The sequence below is a fragment of the Zingiber officinale genome, chromosome 4B (assembly GCF_018446385.1).
Source record: "Zingiber officinale cultivar Zhangliang chromosome 4B, Zo_v1.1, whole genome shotgun sequence".
NCBI classification, from domain to species: Eukaryota; Viridiplantae; Streptophyta; class Magnoliopsida; order Zingiberales; family Zingiberaceae; genus Zingiber; species Zingiber officinale.
Window position 1 is genome coordinate 140,563,964 of NC_055993.1, and position 12,294 is coordinate 140,576,257.

The 12,294-nt window shown below is 40.9% G+C and overlaps 3 protein-coding genes across 4 annotated transcripts; 2 read left to right on the forward strand and 1 right to left on the reverse strand.

Annotated features, from left to right (window-relative positions):
* Positions 1-289: 289 nt before the first annotated feature.
* Positions 290-2,284, forward strand: LOC121977186 (phospholipase A1-II 7-like). Its single transcript, XM_042529753.1, has 2 exons — positions 290-1,249; positions 1,568-2,284. Exons 1-2 carry the CDS (start codon positions 659-661, stop codon positions 2,180-2,182), a joined length of 1,206 nt encoding a protein of 401 aa, XP_042385687.1. The 5' UTR covers positions 290-658; the 3' UTR covers positions 2,183-2,284.
* Positions 2,285-3,377: 1,093 nt separating this feature from the next.
* LOC121977187 (3'-5' exonuclease eri-1-like) lies at positions 3,378-9,919 on the forward strand. 2 transcript variants are annotated; one of them, XM_042529754.1, is made up of 5 exons: positions 3,378-3,521; positions 3,666-3,749; positions 5,501-6,114; positions 8,591-8,766; positions 9,199-9,919. In XM_042529754.1, exons 2-5 carry the CDS (start codon positions 3,728-3,730, stop codon positions 9,632-9,634), a joined length of 1,248 nt encoding a protein of 415 aa, XP_042385688.1. In that variant the 5' UTR covers positions 3,378-3,521; positions 3,666-3,727; the 3' UTR covers positions 9,635-9,919. The 2 variants fall into 2 exon arrangements, with proteins under 2 accessions (XP_042385688.1, XP_042385689.1); XM_042529755.1 differs by having other exon boundaries at positions 3,450-3,749.
* Positions 9,920-10,399: 480 nt separating this feature from the next.
* On the reverse strand, positions 10,400-12,287 carry LOC121977189 (transcription factor TGAL1-like; the record flags this gene model as incomplete). The annotated part of the gene is given in 7 exon segments (XM_042529758.1): positions 10,400-10,846; positions 10,983-11,228; positions 11,303-11,574; positions 11,694-11,745; positions 11,808-11,885; positions 12,103-12,162; positions 12,235-12,287. Coding segments are annotated over 7 exon segments (908 nt in total), but the record flags the coding sequence as incomplete, so codon positions are not given.
* Positions 12,288-12,294: the final 7 nt, after the last annotated feature.

Below are 12,294 nucleotides of genomic sequence, written 5' to 3' on the forward strand. Positions count from 1 at the left end.
TTTTAAAGCTCTAAATATATTTGCAAGTAACTGAATAAATAATTGGAAACCTCACTCTCGAGGTAGCTCACACCTCTGTATCAACAATTTTCTTTTATTATTTTAATATCTGATATTATTTAATCACAGTTATTTTCAATATAAAATCTTGCTTAAAAGTATTTATACTTTCAGTTGTATATTTTAACTTTAACGCCGACCAGCTGTTTGCTGGATTGCTACAACCAGAAGCGATGCTTACACGCCAACTTTTCTTCAACTCCCAGTTGAGTCATGATATTCCACGTAATCCACTTCCCTGAATTTCTATATCTCGCTTGGCAAACCTTGCGGCGTTCGATCTTTACCGCCACAAGCATCCTCAATTCGAAGAAGACGACAAAGATCGATCTTAATTAATCATCCTCCAAGAACTGCACGCGGATATTGATGGCCACTGCAACCATGCTTGCTTAGTCAGATCTTGCAGACATGGTCCATCGCCTTCCATTAATTACATGAATTTCACGGCAAAGAGATGGATTTGGCGTAGGATCTTTAACCGTGCAAGTTTCCGCCAATGATTGGATCGATAAATATATATAATGCTCTGCTTTGATTTGGTTGAGGCGATAGGTCGAGCATATACAGTGCGTTTTGCGAGAGAGGAGAAGTGGTGATGGCGGGGCAAACGGGGAGCATCGCGGCGAGGTGGCGGGAGCTGCAGGGGCGGGACGGGTGGAAGGGCCTGCTGTCGCCGCTGGACGTCGATCTCCGGCGGACTTTGGTGGCGTACGGCGAACTGGCGCAGGCGGTGTACGACGGGTTCATCCGGGAGCGGAAGTCTCGGTTCGCGGGGGCGCCGAGGCACGCGCGGGCGGACGTTCTGTCGAACTCGGCGGCGACGCAGGGGCAGGCGGGGATGTACCGGGTGACGCGGTTCTTCTACGCGACGTCGGGGGTGGAGCTTCCGGAGGCGCTGATGCTGCGGTCGCTGTCGCGGGAGCCGTGGAGCAAGAGCTCGAACTGGATGGGCTTCGTGGCGGTGGCGACCGACGCAGGGGCGGCGGCGCTGGGGCGGAGGGACGTGGTGGTGGCTTGGCGGGGGACGTTGCTGCCGCTCGAGTGGGTGGACAACTTGGACTTCACGATGGCGGAGGCGCCGGAGCTGCTCGGCACCACCGCGCCGCTAGTGCACCGCGGTTGGCTCTCCGTCTACACCTCCTACGACTCCACGTCACGGTACAACAAGACCAGCGCTCGAGATCAGGTAATAATAATAATAATAATAATAATAATAATAATAATAATAATAAAACATATTTGTTTACTGGAAATTAACTTTGAATTCTTGACTTTTTTCGTGTCTTTTTCCTAAAATTGTTTGATTGAAAAAGGACTAAAAGGACAACCATTTCGATGGCTTTTTCATAGATTAACTGTTTCAATTGTGAATATCGTGGGGATTATTGTGATAATCTAAGACTTTTGGGTATGTAATTAAAAAGAAAGCTCGGTGCGAAGTGAAATAATCCTAAACTGTTCGATGGCGTTTTTGTAAATTTAAAGCGGATCTGATCTGATGCAGGTGCTGAAGGAAGTGAGACGTTTGGTCGACCAATTCAAAGACGAGCAGATGAGCATCACCGTCACCGGCCACAGCCTCGGCGCCGCCGTCGCCACCCTCAACGCCGTCGACATCGTAGTCAACGCTTTCAACCGCCCTTCCTCCTCCTCCTCTGCCTCCTCTTGTCCTGTCACGGGCTTCCTCTTCGCTAGTCCCCGAGTCGGCGACTTCGAGTTCAAAAAGCTCTTCGCCGTCCTTCCTGACCTCCACCTCCTCCGCGTCCGCAACGCCCTCGACGTCGTCCCCGCTTACCCCATCCTCCCGTATACGGACGTCGGAGTCGAGCTCCCCATCGACACCCGCAGCTCGCCCTACCTCAAGAGGCCCGGCGACCTCACCACGTGGCACAACCTCGAGTGCTACCTTCACGGCGTCGCCGGCGCTCAGCCCGGGAGCAAATCCGGCTTCAAGCTCGCCATCGACCGCGACATTTCCTTCGTGAACAAAAGCACCGGCGCGCTCAAGGACGAGTACCTCGTCCCGGACTCGTGGTGGGTCCCCAAGAACAAGAGCATGGCCGAGGACGCCGGCGGGCTCTGGAAGCTCGACGACCACGAGGACGATGACAATGCTTGAGAATTCACAAATGAACAGTCAATAATCGTTCCGTTTAAATACTGTAAGAATAGAAAAATTAATAAGAGATCAGTGTATTGGTCGATGAATATTGAATTGATGCTATGTGATCGGCAAGCGTCGGCGATTGCAGGGGAAGCAATTAATTAAAAGGCCCCGGCGACTACCCTGTGCGCGCGCTGCCACCGTCATATGGAGTCCATCTCGCTGCACGTAGCGCGGCTCCATACGGCGGCGCAAATTGGAGGAGGGATTGTAGTTGTAAGAGCCGCCGCTGCCGCCGCCGGCGGAACAGCGCCGTTCCCAAATCCTGAACCCAAATCACCATTAGTGAACCAATAAAATTTTGGTTGGTTAATTAGGACAAATTTCAAACTGCTCCCATCATTTAACATAATTTTATAAAAAAAACCTATAAAGTAATATTAAAATCACTTTAAAAAAAGAGGACATTTTCATTTTACCTCTCCAATTATCTTCGTTAAGTGAGTGATCTTCCACAGTTCGAATCTCAGCTATAATGAATTCATAGGATTTTTTTTTTCAAATGATACACGTAATTAAAGGATGTTAAACTCTTAGACTGTCCACTATGAACGCTTTTAGATTTATCTTAATGATTGATGGAAAATTTTTATGAAGTCGGATTAGTAATTTCAGGCTCAATATTACCCATTAATTTTTTTTTTTTATCAAGTCGAGTGGTCTTGATCCGAGAAAGTTTAAAAGGGGAGAATCGAATGAAATGATTATCAAACCTATAGACGATCACGTGAACAAAAAAACTGAAACTTTAGAGGGCCAAAGTGAAATTTTCTACAAATCCAAAATCCAAAATATAGGAATGTGGTTCCCAACGGGGTCATATCCACATTAGTATTGAATGACCGTTACGCTCGTTGGGTCTTCTCCAAGTCACCGCTTTGGAATCGTAACGGCTGGAACTTTCCTTCGGATCCCTACAAGCTTTGTCCTCCATCTCCACACAATTTTCAATACTGACCTTAGGATTTAATATCTTACGATGATTTATCCACTTGCAACAACGTAGGCGAACCAGAACCGCGTAAGAAATCATTGAAAACGATTGAGAGTAGCGTGGGCCCTACTCTTCATGCTTCCGGTCAGCGAGTACTTTTGCGAACTCCATGACAGCAAATAAATAATTCGGCCAATGATGTATTGCCACGCACTCTGTGTTGGGGTTGCGAAAGTGTCCGGCGTTGATGAAGGAACAGTGGATCCTTAAGGCACGGGCTCGTCTTATATCGCAGAAGCGCGACCCAGCTGTGCGCAGGAGGCCGGTTGCTCGTCTCTCTACCGGGTCTTTCACGCACATGTAAGAACGGCGCATCGGAGCCGACCCAGATCCGATCTCCCCTCCATTTCACCTACAAATTGAAGCCCGATTTGCTCTTCTTTGTGTACCGCCGATCTTTAGGTTTCTGGATTTTGATTTGGTTACGATTTCGGTGGGATTTAGGTCGAGCGATGGGGAGCAGAATCTGATCTGTGCTCTGGCGGGACATATCTTCCTCGGGGATCATGATTGATCCGGCGGCCGAAGGTAGCGTATCCCCTTCTCTTTCCTGCATCGTTTTTTTTTAATTCTCGTTTGGGTGTCGGGTCGGGATCGTTGCTGTTTCGTGTTCAGTGGTCGATCTGGAGGGTTGTCGTTGTGGGGTAGTCAGGGATATGGTCGATGCTGCTCGCTGTGATTTGAAAGATGGCTCTTTTATGATCACTATTCGCTGGGTTGCGATATTGCGATTTGATGTATCAAAATGTGTTTTTTTTGATAGAATACTAATATAAGAGTTTCTGCATGTTTCGAAACTTCCATGTTGCTCCTTTTTCTGCTCATTGATGTTTGCATTGTTAGAATCTTTATCCTATTATGTTACTCTCTGTAGATCAGATCTTTGAAGCAATTAACTATTTTCAATACTATTCAAAATAATTTTATGGTAGTGAGTGAGCATGAATATGTTGATCATCATATTAAGTGACTAAAACATGATCGCTTTGTCACATTGTTGCTGTGATTTCACTTTGTCTTTCCCATGACTTTTGGTGATTTAGAAATTATCACGACCCAATTAGGTAAGTGAACAACAACAACAACAACCGCCAAACCTTATTCCACTACGTGAGGTCGGCTATATGAATCCTTCTACACTATTGAGCTTTATCTTCTATTATATCATTAACCAAGTCTTTTTTGTCTTCCTCTTTCTTGCATGCATATTTGTCATAGTTTCACAACGCTTAATTAGAGCATTTATTGATAATCCAAGTACATGTTTGTACCTTTTTAAGCGTCTCTCAAAATTTCCCCTCAATAAGTGCAATTTCGACTTATCCCATCGATCCTCGTGTATCCACATATTCACCTTAACATTCTCATTTCAACAACTTTCATCTTTTGCTCACGTGCTCGAGTTATAGTCCAACATTCAGCTCCATATAACATAGTAAGTTTAACTGCCGTTTTGTAGAATTTCTCTTTAAATTTTCGATGTACTTTGCGATCACAAAGAACACTTGATGCTCTTCTCCATTTCAATTATCCTACTTATATTTTATGTTAAATATTTCTCTCAATTCCTCCATGTGAAATAACCCTTAATTTGTCATACTTACCACTAGCTCAAAGTTAACAACGATTCTCCACTCATGTTAGCTTGTAAAACTTCTTCATTTGCCTAAAACTCACCAAGTGAGACTTGACTAGGGTGTCACAATCTCACTCGCCTAGGAGTTGTCATCACCATCAAAACCTAAGTCTAACTTATAACACAGAATTATAACTAATCATTAACATATGGAACCTATTGGTGACTATACAATGATGCAGACTACCCTTGGATTAGGTATATCATTTTTTTCATCACCTACTTAGATTGAAAATATCGGGATATAGTCATCTTTGTCTAACTTCTCATGCTATAGGCTTCATAGTTTTGTCCTATGCTAAAATTTGACATCAAGGTGAGGAGCATTTTGGAAGGTCATCCATCTCGAAATCACTCCACAGTCCACACCTAGCACACTTATGAGTTATTCATGCAAAGAGGCATTATATTACAAGATGCCAAAGTCTCTATAAGTTTGTCTCTCCTCATATATATATATATGAGTAACACTCCTACAAGCTAATATAGAAACATTTAGTATGAAAATGGTTTTGGTACTATTACACATGTTTGTCTACAAAACTTCTAGTTTAATTTTTAACTCACAGGAATATTAATTTTCGACTACTAATGTTTAGCATATGCCACTTTGCCTATTGCTTATTATCTTATTGACATGCAGTTCAAATGCAAGGAAACAATGAGGCATCCCAAGGATGCCCCGAAGATGCTGCATCTCAATCTAATTCTAAAGAAAATGGGCCATTTATTAAATGTATTGTCGAGCCTAAAGATAGGAAGGATGCAACCATTTATGATTTTATGAATAAAAATAGCTCAGTGATCTGGGAGCCTTATGCAATGGTAAATCAAGGTTACAATGGACCATTCTATAGACAAGAAACATATCCACCACCATTTGTCTCTCCTGATTTTTTGATGATGCAACAAGTCCACCTGAATGCCTTTGAGAACAATATCTATCCAATAAACCTGAATTATTCATATCCTATTGAAAACAGATTTAGTTATATGCCAACAGTCAACATGTTTTCTCAACCATATCCGTATAAAGGTTACATACAAGAATTTCAGTACTTCGTGGTTATTGACTTTGAGGCCACTTGCGACAAAGAAAGGAATCTGCATCCACAAGAGATCATTGAGTTCCCCTCTGTGCTAGTCAACAGTGCAACTGGCCAACTAGAAGCTTTTTTCCAAACATATGTGCGGCCTGCATATCACCAACACCTTACTGATTTCTGCAAGGAGCTTACTGGGATTCAGCAAATTCAGGTATTGGTTTCCTCCCTTTTAATTTATTTTTATGGTTTGTTCTACATTCTCAATACAGTTTATTTATGTTATTCTGACACAATGAAGTTCAAATATTTCAATGTAAACTGTATTTACTGCATCTCATTATGTTACGAATACCATATTGTACAAGTTATAAATGCTCTTCATCTTTTGGCATGCATACTTAATTTGATTAAGGCTTGTATTTAGGATAGATTTAATTCGTTCACAGGGAACACATTTTGGTGGTTACCGTTAATGTTCACTTGTGAAATATGATGCTTCCATTTAGTCATAGAAACTATTCTAATCATACTGAATATGTAATGTTTAGACAAGTATGTGATAGATGAATTCATCAACGTACAAGTTGCTTATATTGTCATCTATCCACCTGAATCTCGTCACCCTTGTGTAACCCATGGTCATGGTCAACAAGCGTGTTTGCTGATGTCCATTTGCAAATAAAACATTTCTGCTGTGGAAGGGACTATACCTTTGAGAGATTGAGCTACTTCAATACCTCAGAAGTTTTGTAATTTTTCAAAATTCTTAGTTTTAAATTCATGGGCAAGATATCTTTTGAGCATAACATTCCCTCTTTGTTATTCCTTGTCAACACTACATCATCAATATAATCAATATTGTCAATTTGCTTGCAAAGTGATGGAATGAACATTATGTGATCTAGATGGCTTTGTCTGTAGCATCTACGCTGCTTTGTTGGCAGCTTTGAGACAATATGATTATAATACTGAACTTGTGAAACTTATTAAGGCATTAGAAGACTCCATCTTAGCATGCATAAGAAATATTCAACTCTTTACCAACTTCATTAAGTTGTAGAAGTGATCCTACTTGCTTTCTGCCTATACCCAAATTAATAAGGGAAACTGGATTATAGCTTTTATCGCCATGACTTGAATAAAGATATGTGTACAATTAGCATACTCATGAACATCACATTTATGAATAAACAGATAAAATCTCTTAGCATAAGAAAAACATAATGCCCTATATCCTATTTTATTTCTTGTTTAAAAGAAGTGTTCATTACTGCATTACTTGTTCCTCGAATATTCTAATCTAGATAATCTGTCATCATGCAAGCTACCATACCCAATAACTACCCTTTTCCTGTAAAACACAGAATGGGATAAAAAAAGTGACCTTACATTGTAAATCTTCTGTTGAGGAATAAGAAAAGAATCTTCAACTATACTTACTTTATCGTTACTAGAAATGAGATTATAAGACGATTATGAAGTGGAATCACCACCCATCTTATTTGGAAACCCCTAAACCTGAGGAAAAAATACACTTGAATTATTGGGTTGTATCCATAACTGAGCAAAGCAAGAGGTAAGAAATGAGGTCTGGAGGTGTAAAAGGCTGACTAGAAGAATTAGTGGAAGCTTTTGAATGAGAAGAGAAGACTAAGCATCAACTGTCTGAGAACCTGGACTTCCTCAATGGATTTTCACTTTGAGAAACAAAGTCTGAAAGATGAGCCTGTTGTCCTCCCATGCCACCACCACCCTTGCCTTGACCTTTTCCTCTACAGTCTTCTGATGGAGTTTAACATATTTGTGCAGTTTTTTCTTCATTATTTATTTTAAAAAACTAGATCTATACGCCATCTTTTTTCTAAATATTCAAACTTGCTTCTAAATCTGCAACTGGAGTTCCTTCTGGAGGAGGTTTAATGATGGCTCCATATTTGCTTCTAAGCATGATTCATGAGAAAGTATAAATTGTGCCATATAGCCAATGATTGGACCATTAATTCAGATGGTCAAGAAAATCTTGGGCTTAACTCTCTTATTTGTAGACTTAGCATAGTTGGTGCCTTGCTGGTGATGTTGCCTTCTACCTATTGATTTTATTTATTTATTTATTTGTAAGGATCTGAGTTTCCTTTTGTCTAGAATGACCTAGAATGTGGGTGATGTTGGTTCCTAGTTTTGTTGGCAAATCCTTTGCTTCAGAGGAGCAACTTTGAGCCTGAAGGCAGGATTTATTGTTTCTGATTGCTTTTTATGTACACTTGAACCATAATACACCATTTAGTTTTCTGCAGGCATATTCTTTTGTCTCCTCCACAGCTGTTGTGTTGGAGTGAGAATCAGATACCATCAGTTCCTGTTTCCTATGGTTTAAATTTTTCACAACCATTACATTTTTTGTAATAGTTCTGTGGGTATTCTTTTGTGTCTTATTTGTTGCTCACCAAAAGGAAACCTACTGCGCCATTATGATGCAGATGAGGTCATCTGTTGATGCCAAAACTGTATTATTTAACTTTTTAGCACTTTGTTATATTTCAACAAATTTTGTGCTATCAAACCATAATGTGAGACAAATTTTGTATGTGCTACTTGGGAGAAAAATATTCTACTGTAAAATGTTTTGGCTCCTATTTTACTGAAACTGAAATTAAAGTTATAACTTCACTTCTCCCATGGACTTTCAGGTAGACAGAGGTGTTCCTTTAAGTGAAGCTCTAATCATGCATGACAAATGGCTGGAAAAGAAAGGAATCAAGCACAAAAGCTTTGCAGTAGTCACGTGGTCTGACTGGGATTGCCGTGTCATGTTAGAATCTGAATGCAAATTTAAAAAGATCAGGAAACCTCCCTACTTTGACAGGTAATATCATTGTACTTTCCTGTGTTTGCAAAGCACAATCTTCCTTTAAGTTGAATATCTTATTACTCAACATAGTAGAGCATGTTTCCTTTGGTGAGCAATAATTGTGCTAGACAAATGTTTATGCAGTTTTGTTTGCTGACCTCAATTCTGTTTGGGTTTTACTAGCTTATGTTTTAGGCTCCCTTTCTGTCGAAATCACTTCCAGGCAAAGGATGCATCCCTTGCTTCGATCTCTAGAAATAATGCTTGTGTGCTTCATGAGGTTCCAGCATCATGGACAAGCTGAAGCCGAAAACTTGTTGCCTGGTTTCTAATTGATATTTGTTGAATTTGTTTCTAGCAAGTCATCAGCAAGTAAAATATTTCATTATTATTGACCTCAAACTGATGCACACACTTTTTACTAGCTTACGTTGAATTCTTGTGCAGGTGGGTCAACCTAAAGCTTCCATTTCGGGAAATGTTTGGTGTCCACTGCAATCTCAAGAAAGCTGTCGAGCTTGCTGGCTTGACATGGGAGGGTCGTCCGCACTGTGGCCTTGATGACGCCTGTAACACTGCACGCCTTCTTGTCCATCTCATGGATAGGGGCTTCAAGTTCTCCATTACCAATTCCTTGAATCTTTTCTCTGATCAAAACCAACAAGCACAGAAGCCAAGAGAACCAGCAGCTGCTCTCATCCCCTCTCGTCCCTTTGTAGACACCAGTCGGAAGGAGAAACATACATGCTACTGTGGGGTACTTAGCAGAGAATGCTTTGTCCGCAAGCCCGGACCAACTCAAGGAAAATCTTTCTTTGCGTGCGGCAATTGGACCGCAACAAGGAGGAACATATGCAACTATTTTCACTGGGCTTCTAGCTGATGGCACTATCTGTTTCTGGTTGTTTGATTAGATGAAGCATGTATAGGAGGAAATGCTGCCTGAGGGATGAGCTGTTCGTTCCCTAAGTTAAAAACATAATGATCCTAGTACTCGTCTTTAAATATATAGTCAGTTATCGTGTGCCAAAACTTCAAAAACCGAAACTCTCTAGGTAGTATCTAACCTTTTGATACTGACTTCTTGTTTATAGAAGAGAATGGGGATTAGATGCTGCTTACGATATTTGACAGTTAAATAATTAATGTGGTGAACCTTTTCCATTAATATCCTGCATTCATGTTGAAATTATGTGTTTGCATGGTGCTTTTGTATACGATGCTGTGAACTATGTTTCAAGATTGATAATCTCAATTAGTTTCATTGATTATCCTTGGAGTGACTGATCAACTTTTATGAAAATTTTTCACCGATCATCAAAATAATCAGGAAACGCACACAATGGTCAATTCAGAAAACACCCTTGTGCGGTGCTTTCAATTAGCTCGAGCTCGTGAAAACACCCTCGAATATCTTCTTGATCTCAAGATCCAAATCGAGGTACAGAAAACCACTTCTGGCTCTGAAAATCAAGAGCAAATGATTGAACTAAAAAAGCAAGAGCAAATTCAATCAGGTTGAAATAATAAAACCACCCTAACCGATTCAACTAGAGAAATCAAGTTCCTGAGGCTAATTAATTCAACCCTTGATCCGAGTTTCAAAACACCCATACAAAGAGGAATCAGGATATCGATATCACAGATGTTGCAGAGTCATTGTTTACGAGTCATCACCAATAAATCACTATTCCATCAGATATCCTTAATCTTATTCACCTGAGAAGACATTAGCACATTTGTTTTTGCCTCTCAAAAGTTACACGGCACGATAATGGGACTATGATCGCTATACAAGATCTGATTTAACTCCATTGAGTCTCTCAGCGCTCCCTCGTTCCATCCATCCATCAATACTGCTAGAGCTAGGAATCTACTGAAACCATCGAAATGTCGGTAGATCGAGCCAGGAAGCCTGGAGCTGCCTGAAGCAAATACATGGAGCTTGTCACTCTCTAGGCCTAGCAAGCCAGAGGGAGCTCAAGGCACGAAGACGCGAGAAGTAATCGTTTATGGCAAGAAGTGCCCGAGCAGACTGTCTGGTCGTCAAGATTCGATGCATTTGTTGTAAGGTTTGCTGCCGCAGATTATCAGCCTGCATAAGTAAATGAAAAGGATGTAAGTCTTCTATTAACTATGATTTCAACTTCCATGAAAAATCGATACAAAACTACTTCCATCCATAACAGATTCACTGGCATGTCCTAAAATCTCTACGGCCGGTCTCATACCTGGCGAAGAAAATTCTCGAGAGTTCCAAGTTTTCCCATAGCCATAGCCATCTGACCCATGTAATTTGCGACATTTCCTGATGATACAGAGGGGCCAAGAGACCCAGCCAATGTTTCTGCTAGGGACTGCTGTAAGGCCTCCATCCCTTGAGAGAGAGCGTCTTCAGCCTGTTGCGACGACTGCTGGAGATTGCATATCCCCATCAATTGCTGCTCTGTTAGAGGTTCGAGCTGATTTGCAAGTAACTGCAACATTATAGCACATTGAATTAAACTCGAAGTAGCAAAAATAATGTGTACGGAAACAAAACGAATCATACCTTTAGAAGTTCAGACGATCGGAAACCCCCAAGCCATAGGAAACACCTTTCAGCTGGTGTCTTCCACATCCCAGATAACATGTGAAAGACGTCTGTCTTGGCAGCGACGCCCTTGATCCTAAATATTTCTTCATAGTGTGTGAGGATACTATCGACGGTAACACGCAGATCATTTTCACTCGCATGGGCATTAACTGCTGCCCGCAGTTCATTTATCTGCCGATTGTGTTCTTCGAGCCATCGTGCATATTCAACATCGAAAGCCAATGCCCCTGCAGGGTGAAACAAATGTTCTCACTAAAGTAAAACTATCAGCTTTTCATTTCTATGTTACGAACAAGGCCGATCATGATTTAAATAAAAGAACAAACTGCCATGCAAAAAGAATTACCATTCCCACCCATGCTATGTGATTGATCTCCTGAGCTAGAGATAAAAATACCCTGCAAATGGGAAAAACTAGCAAATCTGAACAAATTGAGATGAGGATGGTCAAGGAGAATACCTGCTGACGAGCTCGTTGAAACTCCTGCTCAACTTGAGTCAGCTTTACTCTACTATTCTCTAGTTGTTGTACATAAGCCTTGTAACAAGGAGAGAACCGGTTAATAGTAGTAAAACAGTTTACTAAAATTATAACTGGTTAAAAACAACTATTTTGCAAAGTGAAATTATGTTTTGCAACAAATAAAGAAGAGAGAAATCACATGTTTGTGTAAACGTTCTTCTGTGTTAATATCTAGAGAATTTGCATCTAGAGAACAGCATAAAAACTTGCAGCAAGGATATAGATGGCATACCTTTTTCCTTAGTCTACTTTTTCTAGCAGCTTCACGATTTTGTGCAAGGCGACGAAGAGTCTGTGCAAAAACAAATATATATATGATAATTCAGCATGCAGAACTTAACAGGAAAATTGAACATATGTTTACCTTTTGATCAAGTGTTTTGTCTTTTGACCTATCACTTGAATCAGAAGCTGCAAGAACAGC

Coding starts and splice junctions, on each gene's coding strand:
- LOC121977186 (XM_042529753.1), top strand. CDS start 659: ATGGCGGGGCAAACGGGGAGCATCGCGGCGAGGTGGCGGGAGCTGCAG. Junction 1,250..1,567: donor AGACCAGCGCTCGAGATCAG/GTAATAATAATA, acceptor GATCTGATGCAG/GTGCTGAAGGAAGTGAGACG.
- LOC121977187 (XM_042529754.1), top strand. CDS start 3,728: ATGATTGATCCGGCGGCCGAAG. Junction 3,750..5,500: donor GATTGATCCGGCGGCCGAAG/GTAGCGTATCCC, acceptor ATTGACATGCAG/TTCAAATGCAAGGAAACAAT. Junction 8,767..9,198: donor AAACCTCCCTACTTTGACAG/GTAATATCATTG, acceptor ATTCTTGTGCAG/GTGGGTCAACCTAAAGCTTC.